General features: G+C 46.1%; 2 protein-coding genes across 6 annotated transcripts in view; both read right to left on the bottom strand.

The window, feature by feature from the left end:
* LOC147008515 (neurotrypsin-like) overlaps positions 1–2,155 on the bottom strand; it is a 99,514-nt gene extending 97,359 nt beyond the window's left edge. Inside the window, exons 1-2 of one of the 5 annotated variants that reach the window (XM_085864179.1) lie at positions 1,570–2,155; positions 1,110–1,161 (exon numbers count right to left, since the gene is read on the bottom strand). In XM_085864179.1, coding sequence (XP_085720305.1) covers positions 1,110–1,161; positions 1,570–1,620 — 103 coding nt within the window. In that variant the 5' untranslated portion in view covers positions 1,621–2,155. Of the gene's footprint in view, positions 1–1,109; positions 1,249–1,569 lie in introns of all 5 variants that reach the window. The other 4 variants (XM_085864177.1, XM_085864175.1, XM_085864174.1 and 1 more) reach the window with 4 other exon arrangements.
* Positions 2,156–8,381: 6,226 nt separating this feature from the next.
* On the bottom strand, positions 8,382–21,529 carry CHCHD1 (coiled-coil-helix-coiled-coil-helix domain containing 1). Its single transcript, XM_085864181.1, has 3 exons — positions 21,265–21,529; positions 16,346–16,464; positions 8,382–8,846 (listed from the first exon to the last, which is right to left on the bottom strand). The coding sequence occupies exons 1-3, from the start codon at positions 21,392–21,394 to the stop codon at positions 8,754–8,756; spliced, it is 342 nt and encodes a 113-aa protein (XP_085720307.1). The 5' UTR covers positions 21,395–21,529; the 3' UTR covers positions 8,382–8,753.
* Positions 21,530–24,636: the final 3,107 nt, after the last annotated feature.

The raw sequence follows: 24,636 nt of genomic DNA, 5'->3' as shown, positions 1-24,636 counted from the left end.
TCCCCTCCTTTCCCCTCTCTCTTGAATTGTGACGCCCCTCTCTCTCAACCCCCTCTCCCTCCCCTCTCTCGCCCCCTCTCTTGCCCCCCTCCGCTCTCCTCCGTCCTCTCTCCCCCCTCCTCTCTCTGTAAATGTAGTCACAAATGTCTCCCAAGCACAACAATTAATTCAAACCTTGGGAAAACCAGCTTTCAAACCCTTGGGAAACAGCTCTTTCCCTTGGGAAAATTCAAACCTTGGGTCATAGATAAATATACAAATAAATAAATATTATAAAATAAATGAAAATAAATAAATAAATAAGCATTAATTGTGACGTCATTCGTGATGTCATAGCACCGTGTCTTGTCATTGGTTGACAGATAAATGGCTGTAACTTGGGAACCGTTTGTCCGATTAATATCAAACCTTGAAAAGGCACATACTCAGGTCCCCAGCGTCGGTTGTGACGTCATACCAAACGAAGAAGAAGAATTGTGACGTCAATCGTGCAAAAAAACCCCATTAATTGTGACGTCATTCGTGATGTCATAGCACCGTGTCCTGTCATTGGTTGACAGATAAATGGCCGTAACTTGGGAACCGCTCGTCCGATTAATATCAAACCTTGAAAAGGTACATCCGCGAGGCCCCGACATTATTCCTGGCAAGTTTCAATCAGATCGGACTAGCGGTCGTCGAGAAACGGCGATCGCATACAGACACACACACACATTGCTGGAAATATCTATATATATATATATATATATATATATATATATATATATATATATATATATATATATATATATACACATTATATTATTCACAGCAACCCAAAAGTGGGGTCTCTCTTTATCCCGATGGGCTCAGATGTGGCCTCGTCGCCTCGACCCCATGCAATCCAAGCGATGCTGCTGGTGTAAAACTATCAGCCAACAAAACAGCATGCTCAATTATAAATGGCTACAGCCGTCGTCATGGCGACACAAACAACCACCGTGCGAACGAACCACCGACAAACCACCTCCAAAGCGTTGTCCCTGAGGTGGGATTGAGAGCACTCTGCTTCAATGAATCAATCACGTCCCACCGGCCTCAGCTGGTTTTGCTAGAAAAATGAGTCTCACCACGTGCACTGCCCGGTGGGTCGTTACTCTTGGCGCTCATCACGGCTCGTCCCTGTCAAGGCAACAACACGCGCGTCTCCTGTTACGAGTGTGCTCGACTGACGACGCACGTGGATCATATGAACCAAAGGCGCGAGCACTGGGCAAGGGCAACAGGACAATAAAGTCAAACGGACGATCCATTCAAAAAGAGGGAATTTCCTACAATCCACAAAGCATCGCTGAAGTGGAATCAAAGAGGTCGTTCAAACAAGTATCACGAATAATGCAAACGATCAAGTTTACTCCTCTCTTCAGGAAAATTTACACAGTTTACACAGCTGTTACATCTCGGATTTCAACACAAATGCAGTGGGGGGGAGGGGAGGGAGAGAAAAAAAAACGAGGTTTTTAATTTATTGTTACAGGGAGATGAATTTTATTGTGACGAAGAGTCGCCGCGCACACGGCCCGCTCTCACTGTCCTCGTGCCCGCGATCGCCAACAACCCGAGGAGCGGCAGCACAGACATCGCTCAGCTCCGAAGATCCGACTCCAACAGCCGGTTCCACGTCGCTCGCACTCCGTCGCTACCCTGTGATGTATAACATGTAAGGCAGTCCATATCTCCCTCTACTTCACCCCGCCTTTTTATTTTCTCCTTTTCTCTTCCACCACAACCTCTCCCTTCCGCCCCCATAACGTCTTATTCCCTCCTTCACTTTTCCACCCCAACCTTTCCCTTACTCTCCCCCAGTATCCTCAAGCCCGAACCTCTCCTCTCAACCTCCATCCCACCCTCTCCTCCAAATATACATCAGCCCTTTCTTTCTGCATTAACCCCCTACATTCCACACACAATGTGACCGACAATGTAAATTTCACCCATAGCTCACATACCTCCGACGTACGATTATTTTCTCTTTCAATTTCATCTTGGTCCCAGGAATCTGGGATTTTTTTTCCTCCAGAATCTAATCACAAATCCTGAAAAAAAAAGTGACCTATTTTGTTATTTAATTTTTATATACAGTACAGTAGTTGAGATTTTTTATCATGCACCACAGAAACACAAATACCTGTTTCATTTCCATTAGCATGAGATGGTAGTGGAGAGACAGCACTGGTGTATTTTCAGTTTGAGATTCACCATATCTCGCCATTCTGTACTGGTGTGAGGTGTGGACATCATGAGCTGGCATTGAGAAGCTTGTCAAAGAAATCCAATGGTGTGAACAGGGTTCTTAAAATGTCAATATCTTGGTAGCGAAAGATGAGCCACCAATATGTTTGGGAGATCATTCCACAACTTAACCCATTGTCAAGAACGTTGGAATCGAGAGGTTGTGTGACTCATGTGGTCTGTAATGGACCTTGGTGACATTTTTATGACGATTCTGGTTATTCTCAGGGCATAAGACAGGAAAGTGGAAGGTGCTTTAAGAAGAGGTAAGAATTGCTACAGAGCAATGAGCAATACAGTACATAGAAAGTACAAAACACCGTTGTGACTGGCTAAGTATAGCTATTGGTCATGGACGATTCTCAAGAGAAATTGCAGGTGGTAGTAAGAATGAAGTAAGGACTAATGGGATATGGACTATATGGGATCTGGACCATGGGACTATGTGGGATCTGGACTATGGGACAAAATGGGATCTGGACTATGGGACTAATGGGAGGCATGATAATGGGGAATGGGATATGGACTAATGTGACATGATAATGGGTAATGGGATATGCACAATGGGACTATGGACTAATGGGAGACATGATAATGGTAAAGGAATATGGTCGATGGGACAATATGGACAAATGGGATATGGACGATGGGACTGTATGGACTAATAGGATATGGACTAATGGGAAGCATGATAATGGGTAATGGGATATGGACTAATGCCAGACATGATAATGGGTAATGGGATATGGTCGATTGGACAATATTAACTAATAGGATATGGATGATGGGACTAGATGGACTAAATGGGAGGCATCATAATGGTATTGGGATATGGACGAGGGACTAATGTGAGACATGATAATGGGTAATGGGATATGGACTCGGAACTAATGGGAGACATGATAATGGGATATGGACAAATAGGAGACATAATAATGGGTAATGGGATATGGAACGTAATGTTGCTCTTGAAATTATCTCCCCCATATTGTATTGGAAAGTGCAAAGACAACAATAATGTGGTATTAAGAACATGTATAAATCAATGCATATTACTTGGATTAAATCAGTCAATTTAATTATTTTGTGAAAGTCGGTGAGCTATCACCAGCACCCTGAATAAATTCTAAATTCCTGCCCTTACTTCCTGAATCAGGGATGACCCAACCAGAATTGTAGCCTTGTAACTGCTTCAGCAGCACCAATGCTTTAAACAGGGTATGGTCCGTCATGATGATGATGATGATGATGATGAATCAAATATTTGTTGATAAAATCCAGTTTGTCTTATCCACAAATGCTAACCAACACTAACCTTCAGAGTCGTCTTCCAATTAAACGAATTGAGCAATGTTTTGGTTCGTTCTCTGCTCGTTCAATATTAGATTTGTTTATGAACTTCATTTGATGTGCTTAATGAATAAACATCCAAAAAAGGGAGTCCCCCCCCCCAACCACTTAAATGTCCAAAGACGTCTCCCAGGATCACTTGCAATACTTTACCCATGTGGACATTTAAGCTTCCCCCAGATAACGCAAGTGGCTAGGCAGACTTCTAAGCTCGGGCACCAAAAGCAAATGTTTTCAAATTGAAGTTCTGTCACACATTGGCTAATAGTGCTTTTGTGGTGCCAAAGGCAAGAAATGGTAGATCAAACATAGACTGGAAACATGGTCAGTGTTGATACAGTATGAATCGTTGAACAAAACAACACAATCTCCTTTTGTGTCACCATAACAGGAGCCTCTTTGAAACTTTCAGTTCAAACACCATGTTTAATTTTTTTAAAGCTCTCCTTTTTAATTGATACAAGGCTCATAAAGGAGCTTGTATATCAATAAATCACATGCAGGACAAACAAATTATTAGACATAAGTGTACTTTTACATGAATTACGTATATGAGCAGGGTCCTTGGCACACCTGAGCTCCTGACCACGTACAAAGCTTTTATCCGCAGCTTGATGGAATATTGCTCTCCACTCTGGGCTGGTACTCCCGCCTCACACCTTTCTCGGCTTCACGCTGTGGAAACCAAGGCACTTACGATCATTAGTATCTCCCACGATGAAATAGAGTCTTTAGGTTTCCCACCACAGACAGGTCAGTGGTCTTTGTCTTCTGCCGTCTCCTCTCCGGCCTTGGCCCCCCCTGCTCTGTCTGTGATCTGTCCACCCCCCCCCCCCCATATTTCTGCAGGGTGCTCAAGGTCTGCCAGCAACCCCCTTCTGGTAAAACTACCAAAATCAAGAATCACTGCTCACCTCCACTCTTTCATTCCTCCTTTATCCCACCTCTGGAACAAACTCCCACTCTCTTCAATCCCACTCTTCCCTCCAGGTCTTTAAAACAGTTGCTCACCACCATCTCTTATCTTCCCCCATCCAAAACCATGATCTTTTCTACCCCCGTTAATCCACCCCAAACGCACCTCCTTCAAATTCTCTGCTTTCCTTCCTGAAAGTCCCTGGTGCGTCCATCTTGTTTACCCCATGTACCCCGTCCCATCCCCATCCCTTCCACAGATCTGCTGTCTCTGTTCCCTTACTGTTTTGTGCTTTCCTCTCCCACCCCTTGTCTCCTGTTCCCCTTTTTATACGTTCTGTGTGTTAGCTCTTATACAAGCCTGACAAAATACACAGAAAATAAAAAAATAAAGCGTACCCACTACTACATGCAATCTTGGTCCAAGCATGCAACACGCTTTTCTGATGCATACCTTTATTTGAGTAGTGTATAGAAAAAATAAATAACACAGGTTATGTGCACGAAGCAAAAACATACCTACTACTGTTTATAATTCAAAACATCTCACTACATACTGGAAAGCGTGGGGCCAGGAATACTGTGCTGTAAATGGAGACTTGTCATACCCTCCCCCATCTGGAGGCGGCGCTACATGTTACACATTTAGAGAATTTCATCCCACCCTTAGAACCACCCAAGACCACCGGCAAATATAAAAATAGCTCCACAAAGCGGGCGTAACCCCTCAGCCCATGCATTGTAAAAGGAAGCAGTGATATCACGATGATGCAGTCAGTTAGGCCTAAGTCACATTTGCTCTACGGCGAGTATACGGCGGCCGTATGCCCTCTGAATTGACAGAAACGTGCGGCGGCCGCAGAGTTTCTGAGGTGGCCTCAGGGTGGCCCTACGCAGTATGGCTATATTTTACAGGCCGTAGGGTCGCCGTGGAATTATAACGCGGAGTTATAACTTTTTTCATTTCTACGTTCACCGTTGCAATTCGACAAGCCGAAACAAAAGAACTGGTAAAAAAAAAGAAAAGAAAAAAAGAACCCACTCGTTACCGTCCGTCTGGCCGCACGTTCGCCTTTGGGCCCCCCTGCGGCCGCCTTGCGGGCACCTTGCGTCTGCCTTGAACATTATATGGCCGCCACAGGAACACCCTAAGGTCACCGTGCGACATCAAATCAAAGACCATATGGCACCCCCACGTTTTCGGTCTCCACAATTTATAAATATGCTGTGCGGCTCCCCGAAAAATAAAAACATATGTGACTGCTAGATTGTGTGACCGTGGAAATACTGCGGCCGCCCTATAATTGCTAGTGGCCGTAGATTTTGGAGACCCCACGGCCGCCGTGGCAAATGTGACTTAGGCCTTAGAGCACATTGGACGTCGTATCGAAAATCAATCACACTTCAAGATGGCTACCGTGGCGGCTAGTGAAAATCGCAATGTGCCCGTTTTCGAAAGGAACCTTCCTCTACTCAACTCCAACACACACACTGCAAAAATGCATTTAATCGGACAAGCCAAGCTGTTCTCGAAATTGACGAAAACCAATTTCAAGATGGCTGCCATGGAGGCCACATTGAAAATCGCTGCGCGCCCATTTTCGAAAGGAACCTTCCTCTACTCAACCCCAACATACCCTGCAAAAGTGGATTTAATCGGACAAGGCGTTCTCCTCGAAATTGACAGAAACCAAAAGTTGACGGACGCCCAAACACTGAAGTATGAACTTTGACCTCTGTGACCTTGAAAAGTAGGTCAAATCAAAAACCCGGGTTATATATCATGTATCCTCATCAGATATACCTGTGATAAAAATTTGGCGATGATCCAGCCATTCCTTCAGGAGAAATAGCCATTTCTAGGTTTTCAGTTTTGGCCCCCTGGTGGCTTAGCCGAGAATCAAATTGCGCTCATTATCGAAAGGAACCTTCCTCTACCCAGCCCCAACAAACACTGTAAAAATCGCAGCGCGCCCATTTTCGAAAGGAACCTTCCTCTACTCAACCCCAACATACCCTGCAAAAATGGATTCAATCGGACAAGGCGTTCTCCTCGAAATCGACGGAAACCAATTTCAAGATGGCTGCCATGGAGGCCACATTGAAAATCGCAGCGCGCCCATTTTCGAAAGGAACCTTCCTCTACTCAACCCCAACATACCCTGCAAAAATGGATTTAATCGGACAAGGCGTTCTCCTCAAAATCGACGGAAACCAATTTCAAGATGGCTGCCATGGAGGCCACATTGAAAATCGCAGCACTCTCATTTTCGAAAGGAACCTTCCTCTACTCAACCCCAACATACCCTGCAAAAATTGATTTAATCGGACAAGGCGTTCTACTCGAAATTGACGGAAACCAAAAGTTGACAGACGCACGGACGGACGCCCGCCGGACAACGCCTGTGACGACAATACCCCTTTTTCAGCCCAATTCGGGCTGAGGGGTAAAAACACCTCAATACATTAATTGGGGTTATGCTGATCCTCTGAACAAGTCTGGATATAATCGGGCCAGAACTGTAGGAGTAGCATGACAAACACACACAAACAAACAAACCCACAAACAAATACAAAAATACCGGTCCATGAATTATAGTAAGGATTAATAGACAAAAGACAAACATATGGTGCATGGGTTTTGAACCCGAGTTCCTCACATCATAAGCGAGGGATTCAGATTGGAACACATGCAGGCCACATATTCTCACAAATGCAATTAATGCATATGAGAGCATGACAGCAACACTATATTACAGCAAGTATCCAATATGTGAGGAAGAGCAATTGTACAACATGCTTACCTGAACACAAAGTATGAATGCTTGGCTGCTTTTTCAGATGGCTTTGTTGGACATGCGTCTCAGGAAGGCTGGATTATATTGCTGTACTCTACCCTACTACATATTTAGCATCCACCAACTAATGATAGTAGATAGGACACACAACTCAATGTCCATCTGAGGGATGACGCACTTTATGATGCAACGCCTTGCCTGTGAAGCACCAATCCGACAGTTTATAGTCGGGTTGGGAATCAAGCTCAGAAAGGATAGCTCAAATGTTCAGTACACTACCTCTGCACAATCCTGTTCATGGACATGCTGCTATAGCTGCATGATAAACATGGTAAATGTAATTAAATCAGCACTAGCACCAAGTATATAGGGCTTTACTGAAGATCATGGTTGAGCTTAAAGTTCAACAAACTGCATTTGCCAAATAATTGTTTTGGTGTGTGGGAAGGGGTGGAAAGAAGAGATTTTCTTCTTACTCCCCCCCCCCTTAAACTACATTAGAAATTTACATTGTAGTACTGTCAGGTGAAAAACAACAATTAAAATGTATGCTGCTGATTACAAATAGTTGGATAGGAAATATTTATTTGTATTTATCAACTTACCCATGCAAAGCCAACTTCTCAAATATATATTCAAACATGCATTTCCTATTTGAGTCTCAAAACATCAACGGTTCCTCAAAGAAAGGATTGAGCAGAAGAGATGCCATGAGAATGTATAGCTAAGCCAGATTGTTAAAAATCACAATTAATATATCGCTAAGCCAGATTGTTAAAAAAAAAATTAACAGGGAATTGACAGGACCCACTCTGATGAAAAACAACCAAAGAAGTATAAACACACCCAAAAGGCCTGCACACACACACACACACACACACACACACACACACACACACACACACACACACACACACACACACACACACACACACCCTGATGAGCATAATCAACATAACTGGATTAAAAACTTTATTTTGCAAAAAAAAAAAAAAAAGAAAACTCGGAAGACATTTTCCAGCAAAAATCTGATAAGCTATTCTCCACTTGGATTTCCCAATGGGCATTTATTCTTTCTATTCACACAACATACAGGGCATCAGAGATTGTAATGGCTTTACAAAGGAATGATCTTCACTGGAAGCCATATCCGAGTCCGATTTGCTTACGAAGATTGTATATTGTACAAGAGACAAAATTTGTGTGAAAGTCACATACTGTACTGGAAACAGTGGGCAAAACCTACCCTCGCAAAAAGCCAAGCTTTCACAGAGGTTGCTGGAAAATTCACTAAGTGGCATTTACAGCTGAATGACTATTTTTGTTTTCATATATGAAATGGATCAAGTTCGTCTGTCTTGGTACAAGTTCAGCTTTCTTCCAAGATCAATGTAATGATATCCACTCTTCAGTTGGGACTTAAACTGGATGCCTCTTGATAGGAAATTGACGAAGGAGTGAAGTTGTTTGACGGTGGGACAGCATACCAGAAGTTGTTGATTCTTTTGGGTCCTGCACGGAAAGGTAAACAACAATGATTTAATATCAATACGAGAAGGTTTTCTTGAGAATGTTCGACCAACATTCAATGGGTGCTTTGTAAACAGTCAATTTTAGAAACAGTGGGCAAAACCTACCCTCGCATAACCCTTCCCCCCCACACCCAACCGGACCTCGGGATAAAGCAAAATTGCATGCATTCAACAATTATTTGTGGCTCTTTCAACAACAGAACAAATGTTTACCAAGGAAGATGACATGATAAGCAAAAGTATTTGTGGTAAAGAAGAATAGCAACCACAATATTCAGGACAAAGTAGGAAAATAGCTTTCTCGGTTTGGAAATGTTTTGAACACTGTCCCACCAACCATACCGAGTGATAATACGTACATCTAAAAATATAAAACAAAATGTATCTGTGTAATTGTCTGTTCCCCTTTGTTCAGACGATTTGTCGGGTTTTAAAGGCCAATCTCTGAACATGGATTTGTGTTCACCACAGTCTATTTTTGAGGATAAAAAACCTCAAAAAAAACATTCAGTAAAAGAGTGATTACATCTCTTCTATTGGAATTGTAGACAGTGACTTGCAAACCTAGTCTCAAAGGCGGTGTACAGAAGCGTTTTGTTTTTTTAATAGCAATAAATACAAGGCGCAGGGAGATGAAATTTGCTGCATGTAATGTACGTGTGCAGAGTAAAACTAGTACATTTACGTCCATAGGAGGTCGAATCAATAAAGAATAAAAGCACATACGATGCTTGGCCGAGGATTCAGACTTCGGCACACTCACGAGGTTGTACTGTTGAAATGAAATTTCCGAGAAGATAAAGAAACTAGGGTTACATTTGTACATGTCGCGTTTTAAAATAACGCTTCTTGCAACAAAACATCATATTTTCGAGTTTGACTCCAACACGTCATTTTTGATGGGTATTATACAAGTATCAAAACTAATAAGTGAGTGTGTGTATGTATGTATGTATGTGTGTGTGTGTGTGTGTGTGTGTGTGTGTGTGTGTGTGTGTGTGTGTGTGTGTGTGTGTGTGTGTGTGTGTGTGTGTCCTCCATAACTCCAAAAACATTAAACGTAGCAGCCCGAAACTTTGCCTGCATACGAAGGGAACTCCAAGGTAATGCATGAATGAAAATTGGGTGTTTGGGTTAAATAAAACACCCATTTTGATGATATAATTAAAGGCCTTATTTAATTATCCTTCAGCAAGGCTCAGTCTTGTTCAGCCCTCTGTTAGTTTGCAGGGGTGTTAATTCACCATTTTGGTCTGCCGATTCAAACATGCCTTGGTTGGGAAAAACGATCTACTCTCACAGAATTAAATAAAGTATATAATCAAAATATTATATACGATTTGAGAATCGGATCTCATGGAATAAATAAGTATCAAGATCTGAAATGAAATATGAAAATTTCAACTAAGCGATTTTTTTTTTTAATAACTAAGCGAACATATTCAAGCAAAGCATTAAGCTTAATTTTTTTCTTCCATTTAGATGACCATAGTGAGTGAAAAAAAGATGAAGGAATGTGCAGAGAGTGCAACTTCATTGAGCGCAATGCCATGCTTTATAGCCTGCTTTTAGAAGTCATGAAAATACAGTCCACAGGGGCCTTTTCTTCAGCAATTAAGTATGCAGTTTTCTTTTTCACCGTTTGGTGTGATCTGCTTTCATTACAAAATATACTAATAGTTGCTGCAATATATTAATAGGTGGCAGTTGCTGAAAACAAAGAGGTACGGAGACAACACACACAGACGTGGTAAAATGGGTACAAATGACTCTGTGGGGTGTGTGCGTGCCTGAATGCGAGGAGGTTGGAGGGACACGTATGGGTGGGGGTGGGGGTGGGGAGGGTCATGCATGCAGGCAGGCCTTCACCAGAGAGCATGAGTTGTAATTTTTAAATACTCCCACCTGATTTCAGATAGAACACAGTGGTTAAAAATAAAATGTTGCTGTTTGGATGAATTTTAACGCACCGGTAATGCCCTGCTACGTTGCCTCCCCTCACCTTACACTCCCTCCCACCCCCCCCCATCCCCTCACTCTTTCTTCCTATACACTCCCCTCACGCTGCCTTTCCTGCCCATTCCCTCGCACCGCCTTCCCCTCCCCCATTTCCTGTGCCACCTTTCCCTCTCCCATTCCCTGTGCCGTCGTTCCCTCCCCCATTCCCTCGCGCCGCCTTCCCTCCCCCATTCCCTCGCACCGCCTTCCCTCCCCATTCCCTCGCACCGCCGTCCCTCCCCCATTCCCTCGCACCGCCTTCCCTCCCCCATTCCCTCGCACCGCATTCCCTCCCCCATTCCCTCGCACCGCCTTCCCTCCCCCATTCCCTCGCACCGCCTTCCCCTCCCCATTCCTTCGCGCTGCCTTCCCCTTCGCCATTCCCCCCATGCCGCCTTCCCTTCCCGAGCGCAACCTCTACCTCTCCCTCTCCCTCTCCCAAGCGCAACCTCTTCCTCTCCCTCGCTCCACATCTCCCTCTCCCTCACGCGGCATCTCCCTTTCCCTCGCGCTGCCTCTCCCTCTCTCTCCCTCACGCCGCCTCTCCCTCTCCCTCACGCCGCCTCTCCCTCTCCCCCTCCCTCACGCCGCCTCTCCCTCTCCCCCTCCCTCACGCCGCCTCTCCCTCTCCCCTATCTCTCCCTCTCGCGCTTGTGCAACCTCTCCCTCTCTCGAGTGCAACCTCGACCTCTCCCGAGCGCAACCTCTTCCTCTCCCTCTCGCTCGCGCCGCCTCTCCCTCTTCCTCTCCCCGCGCCGCCACTCCCTCTTCCTCTCCCCCGCACCGCCACTCCCTCTTCCTCTCCCTCGTGCCGCCACTCCCTCTTCCTCTCCCTCGCGCCGCCACTCCCTCTTCCTCTCCCTCGCGCCGCCACTCCCTCTTCCTCTCCCTCGCGCCGCCACTCCCTCTTCCTCTCCCTCGCGCCGCCACTCCCTCTTCCTCTCCCTCGCGCCGCCACTCCCTCTTCCTCTCCCTCGCGCCGCCACTCCCTCTTCCTCTCCCTCGCGCCGCCACTCCCTCTTCCTCTCCCTCCCCCCCCCACTCCCTCTTCCTCTCCCTCGCGCCGCCACTCCCTCTTCCTCTCCCTCGCGCCGCCACTCCCTCTTCCTCTCCCTCGCGCCGCCATTCCCTCTTCCTCTCCCTCGCACCGCCATTCCCTCTTCCTCTCCCTCACGCCACCATTCCCTCTTCCTCTCCCTCGCGCCGCCATTCCCTCTTCCTCTCCCTCACGCCACCATTCCCTCTTCCTCTCCCTCGCGCCGCCATTCCCTCTCCCTCTTCCTCTCCCTCGCGCCACCTCTCCCTCTTCCTCTTCCTCTCCCTTGCACCTCCTCTCCCTCTCCCTCACACCGCCTCTCCCTCTCCCCTCCCTCGCACCACCTCCCCCTCCCTCGTGCCTCCTCCCCCTCTCCCTCGTTCCTCCTCCCCCTCTCCCTCACGCAGTCTCCCCTCTCCCTTGCGCCGCCTACCCCTCGCACAGTCTCCCCTCTCCCTCGCGCCTCCCCCTCGTGCCGCCTCCCCCTCTCCCTCTCTCGTGTCGCCTCCCCCTCTCCCTCGTGCCTCCTCCCCCTCTCCCTCGTGCCACCACCTCCTCCTCCTCGTGCCGCCTCCCCCTCTACCTCGCACCTCCTCCCTCTCCCACTCCCTCATTCCCCCTCCCTCTCCCTCTCCCTCATGCCGCCTCCCCTCTCCCTCATGCCTCCTCCCCCTCTCCCTCACGCAGTCTCCCCTCTCCCTTGCGCCGCCTACCCCTCGCACCGTCTCCCCTCTCCCTCGCGCCTCCCCCTCGTGCCGCCTCCCCCTCTCCCTCTCCTGTGTCGCCTCCCCCTCTCCCTCGTGCCTCCTCCCCCTCTCCCTCGTGCCACCACCTCCTCCTCCTCGTGCCACCTCCCTCTCTCCCTCTCACCGCTTCCCCCTCTACCTCGCACCTCCTCCCCTCTCCCACTCCCTCACGCCGCCTTCCCCTCTCCCTCGTGCCGCCTCCCCCTCTACCTCGCACCTCCTCCCTCTCCCACTCCCTCATTCCCCCTCCCCTCTCCCTCTCCCTCGTGCCACCTCCCCCTTTCCCTCGTGCCGCCTCGTCCTCTCGCTCCCGCCGCCTCCCCTCTCCCTCCCGCCGCCTCCCCTCTCCCTCCCGCCGCCTCCCCTCTCCCTCGCACCACCCCCTCCCTCCCACTCTGCCACCCCTCCCCCCACTCTGCCCTCTCCGCCCCACTCTGCCTCCCCCTCACCCTCTCACTGCCTTCTCTTCCCTCCCCTCACACTCACCTCCTCCCAAATCCCCTCCCCCACGATATAACTCTCCAGCGATCGAGGAGAGGTAGGGGTGTCAAAAAATGTGCGAATTGGACAAATGAAAGCTTAAAAATTTTTTTTTTAGCATTCGGAACTGCTTCACAAATCACTTCTGCAATTTGTCTTCGGTTAAGTGATTCTCGAGCTTGTAATATGTGTGGAAATTAAATAAAGGCACAAACATTGGCGCAGCTTTTTCGACGATTGAAGGAAAAACGCCCTTCATTTCCTTTCCCTTCCTTGACACTTACCTCCTCCTAAAGTCCTCCAACCCCCACAGACCTCTCTGGGCGGTGACCGGGCATTGTTTAGTGTGACCCGTTCAAACGTGTCGTTTTAACGTACCCAATTTTCCTGTACCAATGCCGGCATAACGGGACCATTCCCACCCCCCACCCCCCCCCCCCGCTTTCCCTCAAGCCCCCCAATCAAATGCATTTCCAGAACACCCCCTTCTCCTCCCTACTACCCCCTCTCTCCCCTGTCCTCATCACTCCCTCCTCCTCCCGGAGTGTATAACAATGTGTGGTGAGGCCTCACTCTTCCCCTCTTCCTTGCTCTTTCCCACTTCCTTGCACCCCTTTCCTCGCTCCCCCACTTGCTCCTCTCCCCTCCCCCTCTCGAGGTAAATGTATACCATGTAGCGCCGCTCCTGGTAGTGGTGGGAGAGGGTATTATGAGTGACGTTTCAGAGATATTAATTGTATCACGAGCAAGAGACCTTCGCCTTATTTTCACAGTCACTTAACCTAAGTTGCTTTCAACATGACTGCAAAAAAAAAAAAAAACATCCAGACGAATTTCCATATCGTGTTGTGTTTTTCCACCTTGGAAAAACTGCATGTTAAGGTGAATACATGGCAGCTTGAGCGTCGTTCCACATTATCGTGGAGTTTTTCCAAGGCCGCTTCCGATTCCAAGTCGGCGAATGCTGGATTGCATTTGCGAGTATATATACAATTTCAAGATAAATTCACTTAAAAAGGTCACTGGGTGAAGTCACTCAATTATTTGGTTATGTTGGGGTTTCTCTGTTTTATTTCTGTGAACTAATTACCTGCTCAAAGTTCCTCAAGCAGACAACTCTGTCATAGATAGAGTTCAATTTCATATATTGCAAGATGCTCATAGCAAGTGTTCAATCATATTCCTGACTTCAGCCTTTTACTCATTAATAAATGGAGGTTGTCGAGAATGAGGTTGTGAACTGTGAATAATTCAAACCATAATGCCTTACTTAAGTTCTCCTCTTTTTTTGCAGCACAAATATTTATGACTGGCCAAGCATAACTATTGGTCTAGGAGGGGTGAGGCTGGGGGAGTAGGGGGGGGGTGGAATCTTCTCAAGAGGACTTATTGATGGCTGTAAGCATTAGAAGTCCAGGAATATTCAGTGCAATATTGCTTTTTAGAAATTACCAACGGGAGATTGAATGCTGCACGATAACTTGCCATTTATTGACCTAAACCTAAAAAGTGTCAAGAATTGTTACTGGGGAAATTTGTCAATACATTTCCAGTGGTAGGAATGGTGGTGAACATTGTGGGCCAAACATTGTGGTGAGGGAACATCCTTACTTATCGTAACATAAAAAAACTAGAGAGTTCATAGAACACCTTAACCCGTGCAGTCTTGAGAAAACAAGGATGTGGGCGGGGCCTGCGAGCAACAAATTTGATTCGTCGAGCTAATGAAAAATGCCGTGATATTTTGGCCAAGTACTGCTAAACGAAAGATTTTTGAAAGTGCCAAGAAGGGGATTCGTGTTTTCCCATGTTCAAATATACAACTCTGTTGAAATGAAGCAAAGACTTAAGGTTGCAGAAAAATAAAATTTGGAAGTTTGCCACCGTTGATGCAGAGTCTTATACACCACCTTATTTAACATGTTACATTAGTTATTCGTGCACCGGGCGTAGTGGCGTGTGCCTGTAATCCAGCTACTCGGAGGCTTGGGTTGGAGGATCGCTTGAGGATGGGCTCTCTGTGCTGGGTCGCGCTATGAGAGGGTGTAGGGCAGCCCGGAATCATGGCGAAACCCAATTCTTATCCCTGTGTCATAATAGGCGACCAGGGTTGCGTCAGGAAGGGCATCCGGCGTAAAACCTGTGCGAAATCAGTATGCGGATCATAACAGATGATCCGCTGAGGCGACCCCTAACGGGAGCAGCCGAAAGAAGAACAACAACAACATTAGTTATTCGTGCCTGTTATTTGTTTGCTTTATGATATCCCTAAAAACAGTAAATTTCCTGTTTGGAATGATTTTCAATTTTGTTTTACTGCCAGACAGGCAGGCAGAGGAAAATAATCATCTCACTCCTCACTGCACATGTGTGATTGGGACAAGATTCTGTACAATTAGACAAATTCAGAGCCAAAGCACTACTAAAAATACTGGTTCGTGTTCAAAATATAACATTCAAATGAAATCAAGTTGTAGCTCAATGATAATTGGCATTTGTGGAGACAGACGGAGAGACAAAGTGAACCAATTGCTCAACCCCACTTCTCGCTTCACACTCAGCATAATTAATGAATGAAGCAACTCAACTTTATTCTGTCAATTACACTATCCTGAAAAAAATTACAATGAAAGGAAATTACTAAGAAAAAATAAAAATATAAATAAATCATAAAAAGTGTATTCGAAAAAAAAAGAAAAGAAAAAAAAAACATCCCAAATTTTAGGAAACAATTTTCTCAGTGAATCATCAGGTTTGCAGGTTGGCAAGACAGTGTGCAGGTTTTCGCACATGCCTCCGAGTTGTCTAGCCTAGGTTCGAACCTTGACCCAGCTATAAAATTTCACCCTGGTGTTTCACATGCAATGTGAGGCATCAATGTATGCACATTCCAGCGAGTGGATGTTAAGCCGGAAGACCAGTCTGCCAGCACCGATTGTTGATGGATGTTAAAAACCCCACGGTGTCTTTTGTGACGACTGAAGAGTCGGCGATTTATTGCTGGCACCATGCTGAAATTCCAAATTCCTGCCAAAAACTGGTGGGAGTAAGTGGTCTTGTCTTCTTGGATATCCCTCAACACCAGTTTACTATCTCAGTGTGTGTTTGCAGTATGGGCAGCGACTCGACACTTTAAACGAATTTGTGTTCCAAAGTTGTTCACGTGTGGACAGCCATGTTCATTGTTCACCTATGAAGGACAAACCATAACTGACTCACCTTAGCTGTAGCAATACATTTCCTGAAGGCAGCGATTTCATCCGAACACTTCAAATCTTCAAAATTATTGGTTTTCCAACAAGCCATCAACACAGTTATCTCCGTCACACATGGAGACTCTGTGAAGCAAAACACATAACAGCAAACTCAAACCTGTGCACAAATATCACAAGAAATAACACCGAGTCTAATGTAGAGAGAAATTATGCTTTGGAATTCTGACAAAGCTCATCCTCATAATCTCCTTTACCTTCCTACTCTTACAGCCAGGTCTGGCTTTTGTGATTATGCTAGTTTACAAACTCCTCTTGCTGTTGTCCTACTCCTACCAAACTTCACATGGCAATATTCACAGATCAACCAAATCCAAATGCAAACTCTTCCTGAAAAGGTTTTGCTATTTTCTGCCTCTACACATTTTGAGTTCTATCTGCACTGTTTTTTTCATGTTTGATTTTTTTTTTCTTCTCAAAAGCATGTTTTGACTTTGTCATTGTGGGGTATTTTGTGTAGATCGGTGACAAAGAAAACCTCAATTGAATCCATTTTAAATTCAGGCTGTGACAACAAAAATGTGACAAAAATCAAGGGGTGTGAATACTTTCTGAAGGTTCTGTATGTATGTGTTATGTATATGTGTATGTAAGTATGCAGGTATGCATGTATATACGGGTCAAGTTCGATAAGTCAGGTATGGGAGCATGCGCCAGAGCAGCGCGTCGCTGCGTCCACTTTCCGCCGGTACTCCAGGGGCCTCTGTCTTGCCACCCCCCAGGCAGATTCCTGGCCCATTCCCATCTCCTTGAGATGCTGATCAACCTGTTGCAACCACGAGGAATGTGGTCGGCTCATTGGCCTCCTCCACTCACGAGGCTCCCTCACTTAGAGAATCTGATGAGCAGGCTCAGCGTCAGGAAAACGAGCCACATGTCCATACAGCGGCAGCTGATGCTCACAGACTATGCAGGTAACAAATCTCATTTGAGTCTCTCTCAGCAACCACTTGTTGGACACAAAGTCCAACCAGCAATAGCCAAGGATTCTCCGAAGAGACCTGGTACCAAAGGAATTAAGTCTCCATCTCAGGTCTCTGGTCAGAGTCCAAGTCTCACACCCATAGAGCAAGACTGGAAGCACCAAGGACCTGAAGACTCGGACTTTCATCCTCCTGCACAGGTACCGGCAGCACCATACCCCATGATCCAGTGAATCCATGACTCCCCAGGCCCGACCCAGAGTCTGTTGACTTCTGGCTCACATGCAGCAGAGACATGAATATCACTGCCATGGTAAGTGAATCTCTTCGTGACCTCAACATCCTTGCCACAAACAGGTAGACAGGATAGCAGCATCCAAGATATCATTGAAAGCCTGGATCTTAGTTTTGACCCAGGACACCAGTAATCCCAGCAGCTCAGACTCCTCATTCAGCACCTCAAGGGCCCCCAAAAGGATATCTCGAGTCTCCGCAAAAATGACTGCATCATCTGCGAAATCAAGGTCAGAGATCTTGACATTCCGAAACGATGCACCACAGCTTGATCTCCTCGACATCCTCCCCAGAATCCAGTCCATACAAGTGCTGAAAAGTGTGGGGGTCAGTACACACCCCTGCCGAATTCCAGTAACAACTGGAAATAAGTCATAGATGGTACCACCACATCTCACAGCACTCTCAGTCCCAGAGTATAGTTCAGACATCAGATTGATAAGCTTTGGTGGCACCCCACGAAGACCAAGAATCCTTCAGAGGGCATCCCGATTCACTGAATCAAACGCTTTACAGAGATCAACATAAGTTGCAAGCAGCCCCTGCCGAAACTCTCGTCTGCGTTCGGTGAGGACCCGAATAGCAAGGATACGGTCAACAGTTGACCTCTTTGGTGTAAAGCCTGACTGCTCTGGATGCTGGTGCTCAAGCAGATGGTGGCGAACCCTATCAATAATTATCCGAGCAAAGACCTTGCCCGGCACTGAGAGCAGCGTCACCCCTCAGTAGTTGTTGCAGTCTTGGCGATCACCCTTCCCTTTCCAGAGAGGGACAACAAGGCCCCTCTTTCAGTCAGTTGGGATGATGCCGGTGTTCCAGGCAGAGCACAGAGCATATGTGCGGGTATGAAGCTGAAACTCCAGGGATTGCATTTTGCATAAATTAAAATGAGTACATTACTTTTTTTGGGGGGGGGGGACTTCAAACTAGAATTCCATAGTAAAGATACATGTGCACACAAAATAATTTAATTGAAACTAATTAGATAATACAAATATCACAGAATAGGGTTCTACGAGTTGAAAAAGAATATCTATGGAGACCTTTCATAGATGGGCATTTCAGAAAGTTACTAGAACGGCACTCGGTAGAGCGCATATCTCTGCCAGGATGGACAGTTTACGCTTTGTATCCCACTAATGGGCCGGATCTGGATCCGGACCTAAACAAAAATCTAATCGGCATTGTTCTCGTCACCTAACCAATTCATCCACCAAGTTTCATCCAAATCTATCCAGATAATAACTTTTTGAGATGGTGTGCTATATATCGTTTTCGGCCCCACCTGTCAAAGGTGGAGGAGGAGATTGAGACCATACTCTGTGCAGAGCGTTGATGCTGCTTCAGCAGTCTCCTTGGCTATTGGGCACAATCCTGGACGGGTCGCCACTCCGACAAAGGATACCAGCATGCTGGCACTCATTTTGCCGACCTCGGAAGGATGACAGGCCGAGTTCACCCCACTTGGTATCAATTCAACAGTTGAGTGGGATTTGAACTCAGGACCCTAGGATCCAAAGCACACCGCCATAACCATTAAACCAACACCAGGCATAATGGTGAAGAATTATTAAAAAAACAAAACAAATTATACTGTCCAAATCCAGATCCAGGTCTCCAGAAAAATATAATGAATTTGTCCTCATCACACTCCCACCTTGTGAACCAAGTTTCATCCGAATCTATCCATAACGTTTTCAAATATCCTGCTCACAGTCAGACAGACAAGCAGAGGTGAAAACACAACCTCTGTCCACCTTCGTCGGTAGAGGTAGTAATAATTAATACGAGTTCCCTTACAAAGAACTTCGATGCAGGAGGTGGCCATGAGCCCCATCAAAGCGTGCGCCATTATTACCAACCTATGGTTGTTTGGCTGTGCTCAATCCTTTTTTTAAATTTTGAGCATCAAGCAAGGAAGCAGCACAGAGCAAGGAAGTAGTCGAAAGAGTTTTTCCAAGTCTTCGGTAAGATTCGGCCAGGGTTGCAACTACCGACCTCCCAGACTCAGAGCAGACGCTCCAATCATGACACCACCAATGCTGGTCTTTGCCTTGCCAGTTGCTTCCTGGAAAGACGTGCAATTCTCTTTCCAAATAGGTCTTCAGCAATATTACCGATTGTGCAAAGGAAATTATTACCGGCATGCACGATGAGGGCAATGGTTCCACGATTATGTATTCTTGAATATCACCGTTCTCCAGTCAAGGCATGAATATCAGATATTCTCCAGTCTTGTGGCCATAATATTCATTTGGAGCACATGAGGTTACAAAGCTTTATCAATCAATCAACTTCCCACTTCACCTGCCTTTTTAACACCTTTATGGGAATAGTGTACACAACAAGCAATTTGTCCATCTTCAGTTTCTGAACTGCCTGTCTGACTTGTGATAGTGTGACGGGGTGTCTGCCCCCCTCTGCTGGATCCTTCGGTGTTACTTGACTTCGGTTGTCTGGAATCTCTTGCGGGGATTACGAATGCTCGCAATGACCTTTCCATCCGTCCAAGGTTTCCAGACGATCTATTAAAATCTGGCGATTCTCATCTTTAATCATCTTGCAGGGAATTTATCAGCACAACCTTTTGGAACCTCTCTCACATGAACAAGCTGTCCGGTTGTTGAAGACCAAGAAAACTGATTTTTAATAATAATAATAAAATTATTCTCACCCTCTTTTATTTGCTCTTCCATCAACTTTGAAAGCTATGGTTTTTATCATTTCGTAAGCAGCCTGTGCCTGCTGGTTGCATCATTTTCTGGGAGCATGGGCTGTGCCGCTGATGCAGTGCCCCCCCCCGTTTCCAGTCAGCTGCCACTCATTTTGCCCACCTCGGAAGGATGACAGGCGAAATCAACCCACCTGGTGTTATTTAATGGCATTTTATCATTTCGTAAGCAGCCTGTGCCTGCTGGTTGCATTATTTTCAGGGAGCGTGGGCTGTGCCGCTGATGCAGTGCCCCCCCCCCCCCGTTTCCAGTCAGCTGCCACTCATTTTGCCGACTTCAGAAGGATGACAGGCAGAATCAACCCACCTGGTGTTATTTAATGGCGTTTTATCATTTCGTAAGCAGCTGGTGCCTGCTGGTTGCATCATTTTCAGGGAGCGTGGGCTGTGCCGCTGATGCAGTGCCCCCCTGTTTCCAGTCAGCTGCCACTCATTTTGCCCACCTCGGAAGGATGACAGGCGGAATCAACCCACCTGGTGTTATTTAATGGCGTTTTATCATTTCGTAAGCAGCCTGTGCCTGCTGGTTGCATCATTTTCTGGAAGCGTGGACTGTGCCGCTGATGCAGTGCCCCCCTGTTTCCAGTCAGCTGCCACTCATTTTGCCGACTTCAGGAGGATGACAGGCAGAATCAACCCACCTGGTGTTATTTAATGGAGGTTTTATCATTTCGTAAACAGCCTGTGCCTGCTGGTTGCATCATTTTCAGGGAGCGCGGGCTGTGCCGCTGATGCAGTGCCCCCCCCCCCCCTGTTTCCAGTCAGCTGCCACTCATTTTGCCCACCTCGGAAGGATGACAGGCAGAATCAACGCACCTGGTGTTATTTAACACACCTGGTGTGATCATTTTTTATTTTTACGTCATTCAGAACTATTTTACAACATCGAGATCAGACGAAGTAAATAATGTTACTCACCTTCTCCCGGACGCCTCTGATTGGCCACTCTGTCTAACAAAGCCATTTCCCTGTGAGGCTTCAGCCAGGCTTTCTTATACACACCATTGCACAGATACGCCACTTTAGCGTTGATGTGAGAGCCTGACATCTCCGTTCAACGAAATGTACACTCCACAAAGCCCTTAAATAAAATAAAAGAGAGATTCTCTTCAGTCGTCAAACCCCTTCACTGCTCCCTTACAGCCATTTTTACGTGACGTATTTCATATTTACAAAAAAGAACGAAACAACTAAACGTTTCGGTGGTTGTACATTTAATGCCATGGTAAAACGTGTAAGTTATTCTTCGACAAATATGTCTTAAGATGAATGCAAAAAAAAAAAAAAAAATGCGGTTTTACGCTTATACACCGCTTATAAAAGTCGCGTCAATGAAGAAAAGCACTTTCCGATCAACAATAATATTAAAAAAAAAAAAATACAACGTACAATCGATGGTTCATCAATATCGACGTACGTGTGATTTTTCGATGGCGCCATCTAATTATTAGATCCGCAAATATTTTCACAAGACTCGGTGTGTGTTCAGTGACCAGGTTTCTTACGAAGCGCTCGCCAAGCGGCTTACGCACCCAAGCAAGCGCTCCATTCGAAATCGTCGAGGAACGGCTGGCGTGGCGAGCGCTAGCTAGCTGCTTGGCGAGCGCTAATTAGCTGCTTGGCGAGCGCTAGCTAGCTGCCTGGCGAGCGCTAGCTAGCTGCTAGGCGAGCGCTGGCTGGCTGCTTGGCGAGCGCTAGCTAGCTGCTTGGTAAGCGCTAGCTAGCTGCTTGGCCACTGAACAAACACCCAAGGCACGTTCCGTAGCAAGCAGCTTGCTTACCACTTGCCAAGCGCTTTCCTTGATTCAAAGTTCTCAAGCAACTAGCAAGCCCTGAAACGGAACGGAGTGCTAGGCACCGCTTAACAACATGGCGGCCTCCGATGTAAACGACGCTGTGACAGGGCCGTGGTTTTCAGCTTTACTCGATCCTCTTGTTTCTTGTGACAACTTTCCCCAAACGAATTTCTTATGTTATCGCAGCGACTACAGAGATTACAACTGGGAAGAGGAAAATAATGAGAAGGAAAAATAAATATGGGAGTCAGAAGGGGAAACTCCTCCCCCCCTCCACACCAAGCCCTCTCTTGGTTGCTTGCCAAGCTGTTGATATGGGTCGGCAGGCTTGGCAAGCGCTAGCAAGCTGCTTGGTGAGCGCTAGCTAGCTGCTTGGCGAGCGCTAGCTAGCTGCTTGCTAATGTAACATGCCACCCACCCCTGCCCCCTCTAGCCCCTCTTGCCCCCCCCCCCCTGCAGACACAAAATGTCTGGCCATCTTCCTTCCCCGTTACAAATTGGTCAGTTGCTTCTGTCTCTGTGATCATGTATTCTCGAATATCACCTTCATTCAGTGAAGGCACGAATATCAGATATTCTCCAGTCTTGTGGCCAAATTAACTTGTAGCAGATGAGGTTACAAAGTCTGATAATAAATCAATTAACTTACCAGTCACCTGCCTTTTTAACCTGACACCCTTTCTGTGTTCCATCCCCCTTGGTTTCTCTGCGGGGTGCACCGCTCTCTGTCTGTAACCGACTTCTGGTGGAACTCTCAAAATCCAGGCTCACCTGCTCACCTCCACTCATTTGTTCCTTTTTTTTCTTTTCTTTTAAATCTCACCTGTGAAACCAACTTAATGATTTTTTTCTATCCTCATTAACCCTCCATCACCCCCACTCCTTCATTTCCATGTTGTGTTTCCTCCACTTTCCCTCCACCTACCCACCCACCTTTCCGTTTTTAGCTTATCTGGAAATGGAATTCCAGATGAGCTATTGTCATCATGCACCGCCTGTCCGTCCATGCGTCTCCTGTTTTGACTTCTGCGGCCAAACCGCTGGGCCTATCCGGCTGAAATTTGGCAGCAACGTTCATCTCCTGACTGGTAATGGGGACTGCAAACCTCGTTCCATTCACTTGATGTTAAATAAGTCAAAACGGCAGACTTAGTACATTTTATCAAAATTCTTCTTTTCCAGACCTTCCAGTCACAATGCTACCCAATTTGGGCAGCTGCAATTATGCATGTGTGTGTATGACTGTGTCAAAATGGCGGTCACACAAATTCCTTCCAAAATGTTCCTCTCCGGACCCACAGTCAGAATGTTCTCAAATTTGGGTGACAACATTAGGCCAGGGTCATGATGTGAAATTGCAGGGGTCATACTGATCACATGTCCAGAAGTGTGTCAAAATGGCGGATATGGTAAATTTTTGGGAAAATTGCATAAATTCCTTCCAAAATGTTCCTCTCCAGACCCACAGTCAGAATGCTCCCAAATTTGGGTGACAACATTAGGCCATGGTCATGATGTGAAATTGCAGAGGTCATAATGATCACATGATCAGAAGTGTGTCAAAATGGCGGATATGGTAAATTTTGTGGAAATCGCATAAATTCCTTCCAAAATCTTCTTCTCCAGACCCACAGTCAGAATGCTCCCTAATTTGGGTTACAACATTAGGACACGGTCCCAATGTGAAATTGCAGGGGTCATACTGATCACATGTCCAGAAGTGTGTCAAAATGGTGGATATGGTAAATTTTTGGGGAAATTGCACAAATTCCTTCCAAAATGTTCCTCTCCAGACCCACAGTCAGAATGCTCCCAAATTTGGGTGACAACATTAGGCCATGGTCATGATGTGAAATTGCAGAGGTCATAATGATCACATGATCAGAAGTGTGTCAAAATGGTGGATATGGTAAATTTTTGGGGAAATCGCATAAATTCCTTCCAAAATCTTCCTCTCCAGACCCACAGTCAGAATGCTCCCTAATTTGGGTGACAACATTAGGCCAGGGTCATGATGTGAAATTGCAGAGGTCATAATGATCACATGACCAGAAGTATGTCAAAATGGCGGATGTGGTAAATTTTTGGGGAAATCGCATAAGTTCCTTCAAAAATCTTCCTTTCCGGACCCACAGTCGGAATGTTCCCAAATTTAGGTGACAACATTAGGCCAGGGTCATGATGTGAAATTGCAGAGGTCATAATGATCACATGATCAGAAGTGTGTCAAAATGGCAGATATGGTAAATTTTTGGGGAAATCGCATAAGTTCCTTCAAAAATCTTCCTCTTCAGACCCACAGTCAGAATGTTCTCAAATTTGGGTGACAACATTAGGCCAGGGTCATGATGTGAAAATGCAGAGGTCATAATGATCACATGACGAAAAGTGTGTCAAAATGGCGGACATGGTAATTTTTTGGGAAAATTGCATAAATTCCTTCAAAAATCTTCTTCTCCAGACCCACCAGTCAGAATGCTCCCAAATTTGGGTT

This window comes from Eptatretus burgeri, chromosome 18, assembly GCF_056783735.1.
Source record: "Eptatretus burgeri isolate ZD-2024b chromosome 18, Ebu_testis_v1, whole genome shotgun sequence".
Lineage (NCBI taxonomy): Eukaryota > Metazoa > Chordata > Myxini > Myxiniformes > Myxinidae > Eptatretus > Eptatretus burgeri.
The sequence above is the reverse complement of the archived record's forward strand: the minus strand, read 5'-3'. Positions and strand labels throughout refer to the sequence as shown.

Bases quoted from the DNA above. Each gene is read 5' to 3' on its own strand.
- CHCHD1 (XM_085864181.1), bottom strand. From the start codon at position 21,394: ATGTCAGGCTCTCACATCAACGCTAAAGTGGCGTATCTGTGCAATGGT. The intron at 16,465-21,264 runs GTGAGTAACATT...TTTGCTTCACAG, and splicing joins TCAGAGGCGTCCGGGAGAAG to AGTCTCCATGTGTGACGGAG. The intron at 8,847-16,345 runs GTGAGTCAGTTA...CTTTCCGTGCAG, and splicing joins AATGTATTGCTACAGCTAAG to GACCCAAAAGAATCAACAAC.